Source organism: Pristis pectinata, chromosome 13 (assembly GCF_009764475.1).
Source record: "Pristis pectinata isolate sPriPec2 chromosome 13, sPriPec2.1.pri, whole genome shotgun sequence".
Classification (NCBI taxonomy): domain Eukaryota; kingdom Metazoa; phylum Chordata; class Chondrichthyes; order Rhinopristiformes; family Pristidae; genus Pristis; species Pristis pectinata.
The window spans coordinates 44,302,238-44,322,400 of record NC_067417.1 but is presented as its reverse complement, the minus strand read 5'-3'; the positions used below and the strand labels follow the sequence as shown (position 1 = coordinate 44,322,400).

The window sequence follows — 20,163 nt, the reverse complement described above, 5'->3', positions numbered from 1 at the left end:
GGTGGCAATACTGGTCAGGGACACTGTTACGGCTGTGGAAAAGATGGATCTTGTAGAGGGATCATCTCTAGAGTCCGTATGGGTGGAATTAAGGAACAAGAAAGGAGCAGTTACTCTACTAGGAGTATTCTATAGCCCCCCCCCCCCCCCCGGTAGCAGTAGAGATATAGAGGAGCAGATTGGCAGGCAGTGTTTGGAGAGAAGCAGAAATAACAGGGTTGTTATAATGGGAGACTTCAACTTCCCAAATATAGACTGTAACCTGCTTAGTGCCAAAGGTTTAGATGGGACGGAATTTGTTAAATGTGTCTAGGAGGGATTCCTGATGCAATATGTTGACAGGCCGACTAGAGGGAATGCCATGTTAGATCTAGTTTTAGGAAATGAACCGGGACAGGTGAAGGATCTATTGGTGGGTGAGCATTTGGGGGACAGTGACCATTGCTCCATAACCTTTAAAATTGTCATGGACAGGGACAGGTGCAGAGAGGACAAGAGGTTTTTCAATTGGGGAAGGGCTAACTACGAGGCTATAAGGAGAGAACTTGGGAGTGTAAATTGGGATGTCCTTTTTGAAGGAAAATGTACCATGGAGATGTGGTCGATGTTCAGGGATCTTATGCAGGATGTTAGGGGTAAATATGTCCCGGTGAGGCAGAGAAGGAATGGCAGGGTGAAGGAACCGTGGGTGACGAGAGAGGTGGAATGACTTGTTAGGGAGAAGAAGGTAGCATACATGAGGTATAAGCAGCAAGGTTCAGACAGGGCCCGTGAGGAATATAGGGTAGCAAGGAAGGAACTTAAGAAAGGGCTGAGGAGAGCTAGAAGGGGACATGAAAAGGCTTTGGCTAGTAGGGTTAAGGAAAATCCCAAGGCCTTTTTCAAGTACGTGAAGGGTAGGAGGATGGCTAGGGTGAAGGTAGGTCCGATTAAGGACAAAGGTGGGAGAATTTGCCTGGAGGCGGTGGAAGTGGGAGAAGTTCTCAATGAGTACTTCTCTTCAGTATTCACCAGGGATAGGGGTCTTGATGATGCAGAAGGGAGTGCTGGTAGGGGTAATGTTCCCGAGGTTGTTGATATCAATGTGGAGGATGTGTTGAAGTTGTTAAATAATATTAAGACAGATAAATCTCCGGGGCCTGACGGGATTTTCCCCAGGCTGCTTCGAGAGGCTAGGGAGGAGATTACTGAACCGCTGGTAAGGATCTTTGAGTCCTCGTTGTCTACGGGGGTGGTGCCGGAGGATTGGAGGGTTGCAAATGTTGTCCCCTTGTTCAAAAAAGGTAATAGGGATAGGCCAGGGAATTATAGACCGGTAAGTCTCACATCTGTGGTGGGTAAGCTGTTAGAAAGGATTCTAAGGGATAGGATTTATGAACATCTTGAGAATCATGGACTGATTAGGGACAGCCAGCATGGCTTTGTGAAGGGAAGATCTTGCCTCACAAGCCTGATAGAGTTCTTTGAGGAGGTGACCAGGAACATTGATGAGGGCAGTGCGGTGGATGTGGTTTACATGGATTTTAGTAAGGCGTTTGATAAGGTTCCTCATGGTAGGCTTCTTCAGAAGGTCAGAGGCTAAGGGATCCAAGGAAGCTTGGCTGTGTGGATTAGGAATTGGCTTGCATGTAGAAAGCAGAGGGTTGTGGTGGAAGGAGTGCCCTTGGATTGGAAGGCAGTGACTAGTGGTGCCCCACAGGGATCGGTTCTGGGACCTCTATTTTTTGTGATATTTATAGATGACTTAGATGAGGGGGTGGAGGGCTGGGTTAGTAAGTTTGCAGACGACACTAAGATAGGCGGTGTTGTGGATAGTGTGGAGGGCTGTCGGAGCTTACAGAGGGATATTGATAGGATGCAGAGCTGGGCTGACAAGTGGCAGATGGAGTTCAATCCGGAGAAGTATGAGGTGGTACACTTTGGAAGGACAAACTCCAGGGCAGACTACTGGGTGAATAGCAAGGTACTTGGCAGTGTGGAGGAGCAGAGGGATCTGGGGGTTCATATTCACAGTTCATTGAAAGTTGCCTCACAGGTGGAAAGAGCAGTTAAGAAGGCCAATGGGATGTTGGCTTTCATAATTCGCGGGATTGAGTTTAAGGGCCGCGAGGTGATGATGCAGCTTTACAAAACTCTAGTTAGGCCACACTTAGAGTACTGTGTTCAGTTCTGGTCGCCTCATTATAGGAAGTATGTGGAGGCATTGGAGAGGGTGCAGAGGAGATTTACCAGGATGCTGCCTGGATTGGAGAGTATTGAATATGAGGAGAGGCTTAAGGTGCTAGGGCTTTATTCACTGGAAAGGAGGAGGATGAGAGGAGACATGATAGAGGTATATAAAATATTAAGAGGAATAGATAGAGTAGACAGTCAGCGCCTCCTTCCCAGGGCACCAATGCTCAAGACGAGAGGTCATGGCTTTAAGGTTATGGGTGGGAGGTTCAGGGGAGATGTCAGAGGGAGGTTTTTCACCCAGAGAGTGGTTGGTGCATGGAATGCACTGCCTGGGTTGGTGGTGGAGGCAGATACATTGAACAGGTTCAAGAGCTTGTTGGATAGGCATATGGAGGAATGTGAGATAGAGGGATATGCGGGAGGAAGGGGTTAGGTAGTGTGAGGGTGGTCTGATGGACGGCACAACATGGTGGGCTGAGGGGCCTGTTTTGTGCTGTATGGTTCTATGGTTCTATGATGTTGCCTGGAATGGAACGCTGCAGTTGTCAGGAGAGATTGAACAGGATGGGTTTATTCTAAATAGAGTGTAGGAGACTGAGGGATAACCTTATACAGATTTATAAAATTATGAGCGGCATAGGTAAGATAGACAGTCCGAGTCCTTTTTTCCAGGGCAAGAGAGTCTAGAACTAGAGGCCACGGGTTTAAGGTGAGAGGGGAGAATTTTAAAGGAAATCTGAGGGGGAGGTTTGTCACAGAGAGGGTGGTGAATATCTGGACGAACTAAGAGTGCGAATGGAAGAGGCAGATAATATTACAAAGTTTAAAAGGCATTTGAGCAAAGAGAGGAAAGCCATAGAGAGATGCGGGCCCAAAGCAGGCAAATGGGATTAGTGTAGATAGCATCATGGTCAGCAGGAACGAGATGGGCCGTTTGGGCCCACTTCTGTGCTGTACGATTCTCTGATTCTATTTCCTGCTGTAGCCTTGGACAACCTTCCTCACTATCCACTGCACCACCATGTTTTGTGACATCCACAGACTTACAAAGATTACCTCCTGCATTCACATCAAAGTCTTTAGAATATATCACAAACAATACGGGTCCCAGCACTGATCCCTGCAGTGCACCACTGGTCACCAATAAGAAGAACATCCTTCAACCGCTGGATTCTGCCTCCTATCACTAAACCCATTTCGGATCAATTTACCAGCTCACCTTAAATCCCATGAGCCTTAACCTTCCAGGCCTGACGACCATGTCGGACTTTGTCAAAGGCTTTACGAAAGTCCATTTCAACAATGTCTACTATCCCGTGTTCATCAATCTCCTTAGTTACTTCCTCCAACATCTCAACCAAATTAATGGGACTGGATTTCCACTGCACAAGGCCATGCTGACTATCCCTGTTCACCCGCTGCCTTTCCAAACGTACATAAATCTTTTCCTTTAGGACTTTCTTCAATAAATTCCCCATCACTGACCTAAGGCTTGCCGGCCTGTAGTTACCTGGCTTATACCTGCTGCACTTATTACGTGAAGGAATACCAGCTAACCTTCAGTCTTACCTGTGGTGAATGAAGATATTAAAATCTCCATCAGGGCCCCATCTATATCCTCCCTTTCTTCCCATAGCAACCTGAGATAGATCTCCTATGGCCCTGGGGATTTATCAACACATGACATCTAACACCTCCTCCTTCTTAATACCAACAGGCTCCGGCATTATCTATATAAACCTCCCTGAACTCACGGTCTTCCGCGTCCTTCTCCTTGGTGAATACTGATTAGAAGTATTCATTAAGGACCTTACATGTTGTTTAGTTACACATGTGGATCGCCTCTTTGGTCCCTAAAAGGACACACTCTTTCTCTGGCTGTCCTGTTGCTCCTGATATGTGTATGGAGTGTATTGGGATTCTACTTAATGTTACTTGCCAAGGATATCTCAAGGATATCTTTGCCCTCTGAATTTCTTTCTTAAGTTCTCTCCTATAAACTCTATACACTTCAAGAGATTCAGTTGCCTATACCTGCCATATGGTTCCTTTGTATTCCTGATCAAACCCTCATTATCCTTTCTCATCCAAGGTTCCCTAATCTTGCCATCTTCACCTTTCACCCTAAAATTGGAACATGCTGCCCCTGAAAATCTCACTAATTATCTTATTAAAAAAGACTCCCACTTGTCAGCTGTTGTTTTACCCTCAAGCATCTGTTCCTAATCTACTTTCAAGGGGTCTGCTTCATGCTATCGAAATCTGCCTTTCCCCAATTCAAGACTTTAACTTGGGGATCAACCTTATCCCCTTTCATAACAACCTTGAAACTTACAAAATTATAATCACTGTCATCAAAGTGGTCCCCGACCAAATCTTCCACTACCATTCTGAATTGACAGCCAAGGATGTTTATATTTGGAAATTTAGATCCTCTCATGGGTAAGATGCTGGGTACTATCACTGAATGCAGAATGGTACTCTGCCACAATTTTATAGATCTGCGCGTTTACAAATTAAAATTCAGTTCTAGTGTAAGGTCCATCATACTCACCTCCAAACAGTGTTAAATGTCTTATTCGAACAGGCTAGACAAGCACCAGCTGAACATACCACTGCCTACGTTACACTAAACTCGAAAGCAAACCAAGGATTTACCAAAGGTCGACGCGAGGTGGAACATGTCGTCTAGCCGAGAGTTATACAGCACGGAAACAGGCCCTTCGATGTAACTCGTCAATGCCGACCGAGCTGTCTACCTACCCCGACCTCATTTGCCTCCGTTTGGCCATATCCCTCTAAATCTTTCCTGTTCAAATGTCTTTTAAACGTTGTAATCATCTGCCTTTACCACCTTCTCCGGTAGCTCGTTTTCATATACTCACCACCCTCTGTGTGAAGAACTTGCCCCTCAGATCCCCTTTAAATCTTTTCCCCCTCATCTTAAATCTATGCCCTGTTGTTCTAGACACCCCTCCCCCGGGAAAAGGACTATGACTATCTACCCTATCTATGTTCTTCATAATTTTATAACCCGCAAAAAGGTCAGTCCTTAGCCTCCTTCGTTCAAGGAAAAACGGTCCCAACCTATTCAATCTCTCTTTATAACGCAAGACCTCCAGTCCAGGAAACATTCCTGTGAATTGGCGTCACTAAGATGTAAAATTAATATTCTGATATCGGAAGTTGATGTTTTTCTGCATTGTACAGAGCCGTGAACTCATGCTTGACCTTGTACGAGTGTGTAAGGCGTATGGTTGCAACTCCCCGATTAATGGAAATAAAAACAGATCGCGGACTCCCTTTCACCCGTTTGGCCCCACGCTCTGCCGAAACCGTTTCCTTTCCCGGATCTGGTGTAGGTGGTGAATGCACACACATATAACTTTCAAATTATGAAACTAACTCAATGGGGAACAGGGAACACATTATGCCACCCAGCGCCCCTAACCAGCATCAGGAAAAACACTGGGCGGAGAGAATGGAACGACCCCGGCTGCAGTTCAGATTATTCGCCGAATTACCCCATCTTTGGTAAAGTGGGGGGACACTGACCACACTTCAGATCCCAGTTTCAATCTACCAACTACCGTTCGCTGTGCTGGCTGCTTTCAGTCAAGCAACAACATAATTGTCCTCCCAGCGATCTGTGGGCTCAGCAAGAACTGTGGATGTGTGAGTGGGTTGAAGCTTGGTCAAACCGGCTGTCAGCGATCAGACACAAATACCTCTGCCTCCATGGGTACCCTGCCGCTTTAGTCCGACCCTACCTAATTCGTCAAGCGCTCCTGTTCCTGGAGTCCGAAAGATCAGACATTTATGCCCCTCCATCTTAAAAAAGGACTCCCTCCCACTCGGGGTGCGCGTTGTTGTGCCGGGAACCAGCCATGAAAATGCGATCTCATCGCTCCACGCCCTCGGTGTGGAATACTGAAGAGGCAGAGGCTGTCTGTGATGGTGTGTTGGGTCCAGCCACCCACTGCGCCGGCCAAGATTCAGCACTGAACCTTGCATCGCAGAGGTCCGTGGCCTCCCTGCACGACCCAGCTCGCCCAATACCAACCCTCACAGGCAACCATTGCACATTGAGGTGGCTCGCTCCACATCGCGACACTCGGCCTCAAGAACAAAAGGGCATAGGTTTACGGTGAGAGGGGAGAGATTTAATAGGAAATTGAGGGGCAAATTTTTTGAACGAAGGCTGGTATCCATGTGGAATGGGCTGCCAGAGGAAGTGGTTGAGGCAGGTACAATAACAACTTGTAAAAGACAGCTGGACAGGTACATGGATTGGAAAGGTTTAGAAGATTATGGGCCATATGCTGGCAAATGGGACTATCTTGGAATGAGGCATCTTGGTCGGCATGGACCAGCTGGGCCAAAGGGCCTGCTTCCGTGCTGTATGACTCTATGAACGCTATGAATAAGATCACTGAGTTTTATTTTATATTGTGGTAGGACTGGCTGATAAAGGGCCTCCGCCCGAAACCTCAACTGTTTACTTCCCTCTACAGACCGTTGAGTTCCTCCAGCATTTTGTGTGTGTTGCTTAAGTCTTTACCTGTTTCCTCACATAGAATGTCAACAACCTAATATATTAAATACGATAATAAACATTGCTTGGAATAGCCCATAGAATTAAAACTCAGGATAATCAGAAAGAAACATCGGAGTAAGAAAAGATCTTAATAAACCGGCTACCGTCTGATACCAATCGAGTGTTTCGGGTATACAAAAACAACCGATATTGAATTACTTCCACAGACTAAAAGAGGCGGGGCTGACAATCTGATTTACGCCGGTCTGCAGCTTCGCGAGTCCAATAAAACACAAGCATCTAAACATAAGGACAAGCACTCAGTGTACGCAGGTATAAATACTTCAAAGAGAACGTGGGACTATGAATGAATACGGATCCAAGGTGTCGTCATGTGTCATCTATTGCTGCCGGCCGAAGGAGTGACGATCCATATCACAGGGGAGCAGGGAGGAGGTCGTTTCCACCTTCAACACTGAGCCGATAATCTGGCGGAATTGAAAACCGGCCCGTCAGCTACCGGCGCTTTCAACGTCCAAAGCGAGAGCAGCAATAGCAGTTTTATGGAGGGCGCAAATTGAAAACCAGCCGCCGCCCATTTCTGCTGTCTTGCAGAAATGTACTGTACATTTCGCAAGGTCAGCTCGTGATAACTTACATCTTCTAAGAAAATAGCCATTAATTCCGCTTTATAAAAATAATTTTATTTTCATTTAATTAAAACTGCTTTTTCAAATTCACCCACGGCTTGATCGCTACCAGTTGCTGTGACTGGCAACTGCATTGATACAAAACAGAGAAGGAATTGCCGACCACTGAACCACGAGAAGAGTGCATCTTTCCCTAAATAATTACCACTGAAACAGGGCAGGAACAACATGTGCAGTCTAGTCCCATTATTGAAATGCTTCCTTCCTTTGGAGGTACAACAAGCATACGTAGAGGAAGACTTACAGATCCATAGATAGATTTTAAAGTAGGTTCAAACTGCAGGTGTGCAAGATCCATAAGCACCAAGAATATTCCAGTTTGGTGATCAACCTTTCAAGAAAGTAACTGCGGTGCTTAAGAACAGTTGTGAAGTCTGACCAACATTTACACACTGCTGGGAGAAGGTGGAATATATTCATACAAGTATATTAGTATGGACCTGCTTGCACTACTGCATATTTGCTTATGACAGGACTGTTTGGCTTATATTTATGCCAGGTTTCAGCAGTCCATGAGAAAAAGGAGCAGAATTAGGTCATTTGGCCCACTGAGTCTGCTCCACCAGTGTATCATGGCTGACTTATTTTTCTCTCAACCGTATACTCCTGCCTTCTCCCCTTAACCATTGACACCCTTATTAATGAAGAACCTCCACTTTAAATATATGACTTGGCCTCTACAGCCATCTGTGGCAATGAATGCCACAGATTCACCACCCTCTGGCTAAAGAAATTCCTCATCTCTGTTCTAAAAGGGCTGTGCCCTCTGGTCCAAGACTCTCCCATTACTAAAAACATTCCCTCTATCCAGGTCTGTCAATATTTGATAAGTTTCAAAGAGATACCCCCAGTCCCATTCTGCTCAGTTCTCTGTAACCCATTCTCTCTTCCGAGGGACAATTTACAGTAGCCAACCAACAAATGTGATTTTAAGGTGGAAGGAAACTGAAGCACCTGGGAGCAAACCCCGACAGGGTTCCAGCTCCACACCATAGCAGAAGATTAAGATGTTATTGGAGCTACAAATACCCAGTGAGTTATGCAGTATTATGTAGTTTTTTGTACTGGTGTACAATGGGGAGAAAAGGAAAGCTATTGCCTAACCTTAACTACAAATTTCCTGGTGCAACATTAGAAACCCACAGTCAGCTATCAAGGACAAAACAAGCAACAGTTTGTCATCTCTCCCTATCAAAAGGCACAATCTAAAGTGCCATGTATTAGCTCTGCAATACATTCACCTCAACATCACTTCCACCCTTTTGCTTAATTTAGGTTAGCAAATCAGTGCATGCAGATTAAACAAGCAGTACAGGCAAACGCACTGCAAAAATATATCATCGTGTCCAACATCTTACAGAGCTAATATCATAATACCAAAATGAAGAACAATACCACAACATACAATAGTAAAAGGGTTAGGACTTAAACTCCCCATTAAGTTTTAACAGTAGAAGACCAGGTTCTTTGAACATTTCTTCATTTGCAGGAACCAGTCCAGGGCAAATTTATTGATGAGATCAGGGTAGACTTTCTCAAAAATCACTACTCTTTGATGACTGTACTCCTATGTTCCAACATGAATTGCTGAAGAGGAAATTAAATCATTTGGAATGCACTGAGATGGAAAGGAATTAAACAAATGCTCCAAACTGCAGTAGAATTGTTCAGCATAAAATATTTCCCGTCAGAATTTACTTTCAAATTGGGGACAAAACAAAAATTTGACTGAACCAAAATTGGAAGGACAAACCAAGGTCTGAGTCATTAAAGTTGAGAGCAAGCAAGATCCACATTGAGATGATTTTTATCCTTCCTTGCACAAATAATGACTACAGTCCAATTCAGTTTGCCCCCTTTTGTGATTAATTATTCCCAGCCCATCTGTAATGAGGATACATAACGACAGAACAACTGAAGATCCACATATACCTGAAATTGCCAATTTGCTGCAGATTTGATAATTCATATTCTGTTATGCTCATGTTCAGACACAATCAATGGCATATGGCTTAAAAATGTAGTTAATATCCCAAATCTGTCTGATTGTATAACAGCCCCAAAAAGGTACACAGTGGAATTGGAGTAAAGAACGATTGGCCCAAGTTAAAAGCTCATTTCTACTATACAAACCAAAGCAGAAGAAATCAGGTCAGTTTTCTTTTTAATCAATCAATCCATTAACTAAGTTTCTGTCACATCCAATTACAAAATAAAGTAGGTCAAAATAAATGGTAAAACACAAAATACACAAACTACAGCTAATTAAAACCCTCAAAAATAAAGGTATTTGTCCATTTAATAAAGTAGAAAATGCAAACAATTACACAAGCAGAAAACATTTCTAAAAAAAATGCACCAGTTAAAGTTCCTTGGCTTTATCGGTGGTGTAGAGTTGAACAAAATCCCACTTGAGCATCAGCTGAGGCAGGTCAGGTACTGCACATGCCATTGGATTTGGTTTGAAGAACTGATTTAGTCTCCGGCTGAGAAGCCATAGTACTGGCTCACAGATGTTCACAAAAAACTGGAGTTATACATCCATTAGGATCTTGAGCAAGATCTCCATGAACTTCAGTTATAAATAAAATTAAACCTAAAATTTAAAGAAGAACAAACTTTAGGTACAATTAAAAGTAGGTGCATAAATTGCAAAAATGCATACATGAACAAATAAGAGATAAAACACAACAAATAAAATTACAATAAGAAACTGCTGAAAGGCATTACTGGATTAATTTGATACCTGCTCAAAAGCTGAGGAAGGCTGGAGATGATGGGCCCATAACCAGGAGCATTGTCATAAAGCTCAAATAAGGGTGCAGCCACCAGCTTGTAATTCTTCGGAACTGCAAAAAGAGCTATAGTCAAACAAAGACCATTAGTGATCACCATAACCACTGCTAAGTATCGTGCATGCATCTTTTAAAATAGACACTCTAGCTCATATTTAATTTTAAAAACATGTGAAAATTGTGTATTAAACTTGCAATTAAGAATCTCAATACAAGTACTCTTGACATTATATTTCAAACAAGGTTAACAGCCTCTCTCCAGAAAATGAAACAGAAAATTCTGGAAGCACTCAAGTCGATCAGCATCTGTGGAAAGAGAAAGTTAATGTTTCAGGTCCAGGACCCTTTTCTCCACAGATGCTGCTTGAACTGCTGAGTATTGAGCACTCTGGGTTTTATTCCCTGATGGTTAATCACCATTGGTTATGAAAGACTATTGGTCCATCATATACCATGATTCCAATGCCCACATCACACCAAGAACTTGCAAATGATAAAAGCAGAGCTGAAAGGTACAGGAAGAAATTTAATTGCACATCCCACAAGATAGCTCGTTTTATTGAGATTTCCACCAAATAAACTTACTAACCAGCTACACGCAGCACATTAAACTAATGGATCTAGGCAAGTTAAATTACAACCTTGGGAAAGGGAAGGGAGAAAAAGTAATGATTCTCTTTAGCTCAATAGCCACCACCCTGTTATGTGTGTTGCAATTTGAACAAGTGCATGTGAAAGCACTGCACAGGACTCAAAAGGCATACAAAAACTCAGCTCCAAAAAATATTTTTCAGGAATAAAAACAAGGCAGAGTACTTGTGCATTCTGCTGAATTATTCCAGCTACAGCAGCATTTCTGAGGCAAAAAGAACTTATGGGAATCACAATTACAAAATGTCATTTGACCTAGGAAATTCAAACCAGTTCCAAGTAACCCAGCTGGTCTCATCTCCTTGCTTTCACCCTATAGTCCAGTGAATTCTCTAGCTACCTTCTGTATTATCCTACCTACCTACACTACTACCCATGATGGTGCATTCCAGACCCCAACTACTTACTCTCAAGGTTTTTCCTCACATCACTTTTGGATCCTATGCCAATTAACTTCATTCCAACTCCCTTGGCTCTTGACTTTCTATCAATGGGATGGGTTTCCCTCTATACCCCTCATGATCTTAAATATCTCAATCAGATACTTTCTCAACCTTCTGCATTTGAACAATCCCAGCTTCTCCAGTCCATCCATGATTCAGGCTCCTGATCCCTGTAGTCATTCAGTAAATCTCTTCCACTTCTTCCAAAGCTTTTACACCTTGGCTGAAGTGCAGAGTCCAAAACTGGACAATACTTCAGTTATGGCCAAACCAAGATCCCCAACTCAGTCAGCCTAGCCTGTCACTTTAAACAAACTATGCACATATATCCATCCACCCAAAAACAACTACTCTTGGACCCCTTTATGTACTTCAGTTTGAATTCATTCTTCTACCAAAATGCAAATCTGCCCTTTCTACCAGCTTGCCTATACATCCTCAAAATATATTACCATCCTCCTCACAGATCACAAACATTTCCAAAGTCTGTGTCACTTGCAAATTTGTAAATTGTGCTCCATCCAAGTAATTGAAATATACAAGTCCAGTATCGATTGCTATGGAACACCATTAATCACTTTACCCCAACCCAAAGGAAAAAAAACACTATTACTCCATTTCCTTTTCCAAATTGTTCTGGCCACGCCAATACATCCCTTCTTATAATCACAGCCTTCAATCTTGATGACAAGCCTGTTGCATCTTACTGAAAGCCGTTTGGAAGTCCATTTATTCCACAATCACATTTCCCCCTCAACCACCATGTTAGCTCAAGAAACTATCAAGTCCAACATATTTTGCATTCAGCAAACCCATTCTTGCTTTTTTCTAAATTGATCTACATTTGCCCAAGATTGTTTCTAGAACTTTCCTCACCAGAGGGTATACCATCTCCTCTACAGTTACAGGGTTTATCCATATATTAATTGTATAAGTGTGTAACATTTATAGTTTTCTAGTCCTCAGGTGCCACCCACGAAATCTCTACATTTCTGGAAGATCAAGCAAGGGCTTCAGCACCTTCCTCCCTCACTTCCCTCAGCAACTTAGAAACCCTCTCATTTGGGCCCCATAATTTACTCACCAAGTGCCTCCCAATTTTCAGCCATTCAGAATCTTTGCTATATCCTCCTTTGCAGAGTCTCAAGCAGCAACTTCTGCTTTAGGAAAGACTATGTAAATACCTTTACTACCTCAGCCAAGTCCAGAACCTCCATGAGCACACCCATCTCTGATCAACACTACATTTTCTCTTGCAACCCATTTAATGTTCAGGGGCCCATAGAATATTTTTGTATTCGCTTTTCTTTGTTACTGGTCTTTTCTTATGCTCTTTTTGCCTTTCATTTCCACTTTCTCTGAACTTTGTAATCAATCCAGTTCTTGCTTGTTAACAACCCGTCATGTGCCATAGAATTCTGCTTTATTTTGGATACAGACTCGGCCAGCTCCATCACAGACACAACCTTCCCCACCATTGAGGACATTTTTAAGAGATGGTGCCTCAAGAAGGCAGCACCCATAATTAAGGACCCCCACCATCTGGGACATGCCCTCTTCTCATCCTACTGTCAGGGAGGAGGTACAGGAGCCTGAAGACCCACACTCAACGATTCAGGAACAGCTTCTTCCCCTCTACCATCAGATTTCTGAACGATTCACGAACACTACCTCATTATTCCTTTTGTTGCACTATTTAGTTTTGTAATTTATAGATTTTTGTCTTTGCACTGTCCTGCTGCCACAAAACAAATTTCACAACATGTGTCAGTGATAATGAACCTGATTCTGAAATGCTGTCATATTTACACAACTGTCCTCTACACCATACCTTTTTCTTGAAGTTGTACTAAGAATAGCTTCTTGTGCTCTTTGGGCTTAGTGATGTGAGCTGGAATGTAGGGATACTGGAGGGAAAACAACATATTTATATCAATAAAAGAATACATCAAAGTCCCCATGAAGTATCATTTACTGGTTGCGCAAAAGGACATTTGAACTAATACCAGTGGATGAAAACACTCCAAATGGCCAAACAAAACACACAAGCACAGTCACTGATATACTAATCGAGACTTCAGGCTCACTAATGTTGAACAATACTAAGGCTCTTTCTTCCAATATAAAGAATGATGTTTCAAACTATTTATTGGAGCTCGCAGAAATCCCAGCATTATTCTCAGGAATTACTTTGGATCTACACCAATGACATCATAACATATAAATACATATTACGAAGAGCAAGATTAAATAGTTACAATTATTCTGCAAGGCATTTTCATTCCACAAAGCACATTATGATGTCAGTCAAATGGGATCTTTAAAAATCTTGGCCCCATACCAGGTTACAGATAGAATAATTTGAGTTATAAAAGAGAGGCTGGATAGGCGAGGACATTTTTCTGCCTGGAGCACAGAATATAAGGATGACCTTATAAATTTTTTTAATTATATAAAATTGTATAAAATTTATAATTTTATTTATATTATAGTATATGAAATCATTACAAAATTATATAAAATCATTACAAAGTTATATAAAATCATATGGGGTATGGATATGGTGAATAGTTTTTTCCCCAGGGTAGGGGAGTCCAAAACTAGAGGGCATAGGTTTAAAGTGAGATGGAAAAGATTTAAAATGGACCCGAGGAGCAAACCGCTGCACACAGAGGGTGGCGCGTACATGGAATGAGATGCTGGAGAATGTGGAATTACAACATTTAAATAAGACATTTAGAAAGGTCTATGGATAGGATAGGTTTAGAGGGATACAAGCCAAATGGAACTAGCTCAGTTTGGCAACTTGGTTTGGCCTGTTTTCATGCAGTATAGCTCTATAACTCTAACAAAGATCAGCAGGAATCGGGGAAATAGGGAAAAGGTATTCATCTTCCAATAAGACGAGTGACAAAGGTTGAGCTGGGGGTGGGGGGCATGTACTAAATAATCACCAAAAATAACATTAAATTTTATAACAGTCCAGCTGAAAATTTGTCAAGTATTTATTCCACTCTGTAATCTTGACTTAATTCTCTCAGTTGACAAGGAACACGAGTTAGAAAATTGAAAAAAAAACAGACACTGGAAATTCTCTTCCATGTTTTCTTTACCAAAAGCAAGCATTCAGTCAAGTGAAGCCATTTTCCTTTTTGATTTCTAATACCAAGCAGCACTCAAGGAACTACAAGTCTGCAACTCAAAATTTTAGATCCATTACTCTTTGAATTGTGTTAAGGATTGAAGACAGTTAAATCCTTCTTTAAAAGCTGTAACCGTGATTCAAGACAAACACAGTTATCACAATGGTTTCAGACTATTTTATACAAATCAGCAAAACATCCAATAAAATTTAGCGCAACTCACCTGAGGGGGCTCAAAATTTGGCCTCCACCAGTTTCCAATGCAGTCATCAATTACCCAGTCTTGCTGCACACCATCTTGACGGCCCAAAATCTGTTTTAAAAAGAATTTGCAGTTGAATCCAAGTTTCTTTTCAATCAAACAGACATGCTCCTTTTTAGGAAAAAAAGACACCAACTCTTTGGGCTACCCTGAAAGATGCCGGCTTTAATCAGGTTCTTACTCCCACTTGGAAGCTTCAATCCAAACAACTCAAGTGAAAACAACTTATTGAAAACTAATTTGCTTCAAGATTTTATACAAATGGAATATCCCTTTTAAATAGAAAAGAGTAATGAATATCTTGTTTGGCAGACACTCTTGCAGCTTATTTGAAACAGAAGGGAAATCAATGCAAACAGAGTGTGGAACATTGTGCACAAATCAAATGGAACTTTTTTTTTGAAAGGGAATTAGATAAATTGGGCAAAATCACCAAGATTAGGGGAAAAAGCCAAGTAGTAGGATTGCTCTTTAGAGCAGCAATCATGAATTATTTGCTCAATGGCTTTGTGTTCTACTATTCTACGACTTCATTGGTCTTCACAGACCCATTGCCAGCATCTACAGTCCTCAGCAAATTTACATGATCTACAAGAATCAAATCAAGCCTGACATTCAAATCATGTAGAACAACAATCTCAAACTGTATAAAAATGAAATCACTCAGAATGCAACCAGCTGATCTTTTAGCAAGCTTGAAGAATTCCCATATGAATAGAGTACATACCTCTGTCATAAGACGCTTCAAACCCTCCACTTCATCTTCCCCAGGATTTAGCTCTCCACCTGGTCTACATTAATAAAGCAAACATTGTTACAATGCAATGTGCTCCAGTTCACCAAAGACACCTTGTGGATATTATCCAATTTGCTCCATGAACTGTTAACAACACTTACTTCGTAGTTCAAAAGCAGCAAATCTAACTCAACTATCGGCATGTCAAAATTAGCCTCATTAGGTATGGAGAAAGATTAAAAACTCCCAATTAATTAACTACTGTTGCAGATACTGTGGACATTAGCCACACAAGTTCTGGATTCTGCTATGGGGCCTACTGTACAGAAATAGCCTGCTTGTCACAATTATTTTAGCATATATTAGATATATCCATTAACAGCACTGAACTAGAAATCAATTGCTCTGGGACAGTAAACTGGCCAAGAGGGAAAAAGTTGCAAGAGATTGAGTTCCTTAGCAGAGAAGTGTTAATTATTGCACTGAAATAGTCCAGTGATTTTATGGTCTGTTTATTCACTCAATCCCTGGCTATACGGTACAGCATAGGATATCTGCCTTCTCTCACTAGGCATCCCCAGTCCAAATGTTTATCCTGTGAACCAAAGTGCATTGAATTCAAGCAGCTGACAGTCAAAGGACAGTTATTTCACTAATCCCGATTGCCTACAAGTCCCTTGCAAGACAGATCTGCTCTTCCCATGGAAACCATCAAATTAGTTTTTCACCATTCTCAGAAAATTCAGTGTAAAATGAGAATACAGCTAAACTGTGACATACATTAGTCAATGTCCTTAAATAAAACAATTCAATATTTATGCTAAATCCCCATTTAATAGAGGGAACATGGAAGGATGTGGTCCAGAACCTCCTTTATATTTATAAGATGACTTAGTAGCTGGTATATTTTATTTGGAAAACAATAAATGCCTTTAACCTTCTATCCCTTCTCTCCACCAGATGGAAAACGTTCAAAAAAATTTCATTTTAGTCACCATCTCAACCATGACCCTTAGCAAGATTGCTGGAAAACAAGTATCTCCATTACCACTCCACAGTGAAGCACACTGCTCAGCCACCAACTCTACCAAGTGCACTCATGATTGTTTGCTTAAGGGTTTGATGATAAATTTCCCCAAACTTTTGGGCATCCTCTATCGTACAGGCTAATGTACTCACAATTTAAAGAAGGTTGTCCCCAATTGCAGCAATAATACATGAGGCAGCCTGTGTTCATGCACAATCAGGACACCCTCCACTGTGCGCCTCATGCCGATCTTCTCAAACTCCTCTCGCATGCGCTGAAATCGAGCAGCAACAGAGCAATCTTTCTCATACAAGGGTTCCTTGGTACCAAAGGTGTAGTTGGTCAATGGATACCTAAAGAAAGAATTTCCACAACAAATTTATACTTCGTAGAATTTTCCCAAGACAGGAATAAAGGCCGTTCTAGCACATACTCATTGGTCAAGACCAAAATTAAATCAAGCGAGATGATAGAAAAATTGTGTCAATTAATAAGTAGCCATTTAAAAACCTAATTTAGGAATAGGAAGTAAAATTATATCACGTGAAAAAGCAAAAACCTCAAAAACTAAAAATTGAGAAAAATTTTCAGATTGGCATGTGAATAATAGCTTAGCATCCAAAATGTTTAACTCATCTCTTCACCATCCCCTCTAGACTTTTGAAGCTGCTGTGTCTCATATCAAGCATTTCTTATATGTTGTTTCTTTTCCCATCTAAATAGCATTGGCTGAAAGCTGCATTGCTTCCTGCTTTCTTTTCCACTGATCAATATCAGTAAAAAATTAAAGACCTGATTTTCATTTCAGTATTACCCAAAACAGGAATATGCTTATTAAAACTAGATACAACAAAATGTAAAACTTACATGGAAGCACACAATTACAGATTACCATTCAATTCAAAAATTGCACTTTGGAAACAAATCGTACAGTTCTTATTTGTTCAAGATATATCCCTTCACATAACATTTCAGGAACAATGCTGAAGATTTCAAAGAATGCAGAGAATATTCATTCAAAATACTACCGGGGTTGAGCACTTCAGTTACATAAGCAGAAGTCAAAGCTATTCTCAGACAAAAGGAGAAGATGGGAAGATTTCATGAAGGCAGTAAAAAAATAAAAAGCACGGTGGGTATCAGAGTAAATATAGAAAACTTTCTAGTGAGAGGCAGGGATGATAATCCGAGAACACACAATTAGAATGATAAGCACAATGTTAAGAATAATAAAAGTGGAAAGAAGAAGCAGAATGGAACCAGATTCAAAAGGGACATTGAATACCTTTGCAGGATGCATTGAATAGCTCTTAAAAGTGACGGCCAAAGCATCCAAGAAGCCAACAAATAATTTTCATAATTTAATGTTAGCTTCTAATACATCAGGGTTAAAACAACTTCAAAAAATTCAAATTGAAAAATGCAAGATAATCCCAAGTGGTAAAAGAATGTATGAATTACTGCATTTAATATGGACATCAAATTGGTTAGTCTTCTCCCATCATTCCCATTCCCAAAAGCATAGGATAGGCAGTTAGAATTAGTGGCTATTTACCAGTACCCCACATGAATAACCTCTTCACATGTGAACCAGAAAGTTATTTAACCATTGATGCTGCTTGCAATTCCCCAACTGAGATCAACTATCCTAGTCAAAACTACAGATCAGCTTCTCTTTTTGGAACAAATTCATTTTCTTCAACCCTATTCTTCAGATATAGCTACAGACCCAGTGCATTTTAAAAAGTCCATAAATGCATCCAATAGAGTTCATGAATATATTTCTTCAACAGTTTAGAAGACAAATATTTCAAGTGCAGAGTGCACAGATCTCAGAACAAGGGAGGAAAGTGAAAACCAGCAAGTTTCATATCCATAATTAACAACAAGATACCCAAGATTACAAGTGTTAGACATTACAATTTAATGCAAAGTGACAATATCAGTCTTGGAATACAACTTCCAACGCCTACAGCGAAATGAGCAATTGGACAACTTGGGAATCTAGTATCATCCATGGAAATAGCAGCAGCATGGGTTAGATTAGAAGAAAAAAATGAAAATACTCACAGTCCATCATATTGTGTTATGTAAAAGGGACTTAAACTTTAAACAAAATTTAGTACATTAAAAGGGGTTCTAAAAATTTTGATTTAGTTCACTTATACTTGTACTTACATTTCTAACATCTTTTACATCCTTACCAGAAAAGCAAAATGAAAACATACCATACTGACAATGCCAGCATTTAAAGCCCATTTCTAACTGTTGTTGAACCAAGTGCCTTGCTAGGTCTGAGAATCAACCACATTGTTTTGAAAATCTGGAGTCCACTTGTAGAACACACCATAATAAGGCAGCAGGTTTTGTTTCCCAGGGATGGGCTTACTTTTGTGGTCATTAATCCTAATGAATTAAATTAATGAAATTAAAACATCCCACCCAACATTTAAACTCACGCCAGGATCATTACTCCAGACTTCTTAAACTGCTAACCATACAAAGCAATTTTAAAATTACAATCTATGACTCTAGAATGATTAGATGTAGCACTAAAACACAGGTTAATAGCTCGAAATATATTACATAGCGCCAATTCCAATCTGCGAGCACCTTCAAAATGTATATGACGGCACATACAGATTCACACTCAAGAGCTTGCATGCAAACTATTCAGAACTGGGACTATATCTGCAGGTGCCAACACTCGAAGTACTTATGAACTGGGTGGTGCGAGGGTGAAGAAGTGATCTGAAGTTCACCTAAACTACACCGCACATCGTACTCAGAAGAGATTCCTACTCAGTCCCACACATGGCGTTCAGCGCTAGGAACTGTCAGTAGTTCATACACGAGTCCAGTCATGCAGAAGACCCCTGGGGTGTTTAGCCGCTTGATATTCCTTTGCACAACACAGCCCGCCCATCAACGTCTGGCACAGGACGGTGCCGGCTACTCACAGGTTAATGGTCCTCTCCAGGGTCAGCGGCTTGGCCTGCAGGTATTTGTTCCCATACTGAGAGACACCGCGAGGCCAGCCGGCCTGCGAGCGGCTCGGTGGAACCACGGACATGGCAGCAGATACCGGGGAGCAGGGGCGGACACAGGGGCGGGGAGAAGCCGCAGAAAGGGGCAAAACACTACAACCCCGGGAGCCCGACTCCACGGCAGCCTTGGCGCTTTAACCACGGCAGATTGGCTTCCGGGAGAGCGCACCACTTCCGGGTGAGAGAAGGGCGCCAGGAGGGAGCGGCAGCTGATTGGCAGGTCGGGAGGGTTGGAGCGGCGGCGGCGGCGGGCGGTGCAGGAGACCAGCAGGGGGTGCAGGAGACCGGCAGAGGGAGGCAGGAGGGCGGTGCAGGAGACCAGCAGAGGGAGGCAGGCAGGGGGTGCAGGAGACCAGCAGAGGGAGGCAGGAGGGCGGTGCAGGAGACCAGCAAAGGGAGGCAGGCAGGGGGTGCAGGAGACCAGCAGAGGGAGGCAGGCAGGGGGTGCAGGAGACCAGCAGAGGGAGGCAGGCAGGGGGTGCAGGAGACCAGCAGAGAGAGGCAGGCGGGCAGGTTGCAGTCTGGCTGCATGTTCGTCTTCAAACCAAAGTAAAGTCGGAAGGTCGAACTGCGGAGAGCGAATTAAAAACAAGAAATGGTGGAAATTATCTGCAGGTCAGGCAGCATCTGCCAGAGA

At 42.0% G+C, this 20,163-nt stretch overlaps 1 protein-coding gene across 2 annotated transcripts; it reads right to left on the bottom strand.

Moving 5' to 3' along the window:
• Positions 1-9,569: 9,569 nt before the first annotated feature.
• Positions 9,570-19,679, bottom strand: nudt21 (nudix hydrolase 21). Of its 2 annotated transcripts, none has more exons than XM_052028110.1 (7): positions 19,440-19,679; positions 16,632-16,832; positions 15,444-15,507; positions 14,678-14,767; positions 13,143-13,218; positions 10,169-10,283; positions 9,570-10,018 (listed from the first exon to the last, which is right to left on the bottom strand). In XM_052028110.1, the coding sequence occupies exons 1-7, from the start codon at positions 19,550-19,552 to the stop codon at positions 9,997-9,999; spliced, it is 681 nt and encodes a 226-aa protein (XP_051884070.1). In that variant the 5' UTR covers positions 19,553-19,679; the 3' UTR covers positions 9,570-9,996. The 2 variants fall into 2 exon arrangements, with proteins under 2 accessions (XP_051884070.1, XP_051884071.1); XM_052028111.1 differs by having other exon boundaries at positions 10,169-10,271.
• Between the last annotated feature and the right edge of the window lie 484 nt (positions 19,680-20,163).

What these genes read in the sequence shown, in the direction of transcription:
- nudt21 (XM_052028110.1), bottom strand. Translation starts at nt 19,552, where the DNA reads ATGTCCGTGGTTCCACCGAGCCGCTCGCAGGCCGGCTGGCCTCGCGGT. An exon ending in TGAAGCGTCTTATGACAGAG is followed by an intron (nt 14,768 to 15,443) that starts GTATGTACTCTA and finishes TTTTTAAAACAG; the next exon opens with ATTTTGGGCCGTCAAGATGG. An exon ending in CTTCCTCAGCTTTTGAGCAG is followed by an intron (nt 10,019 to 10,168) that starts GTATCAAATTAA and finishes TTTAAATTTTAG; the next exon opens with GTTTAATTTTATTTATAACT.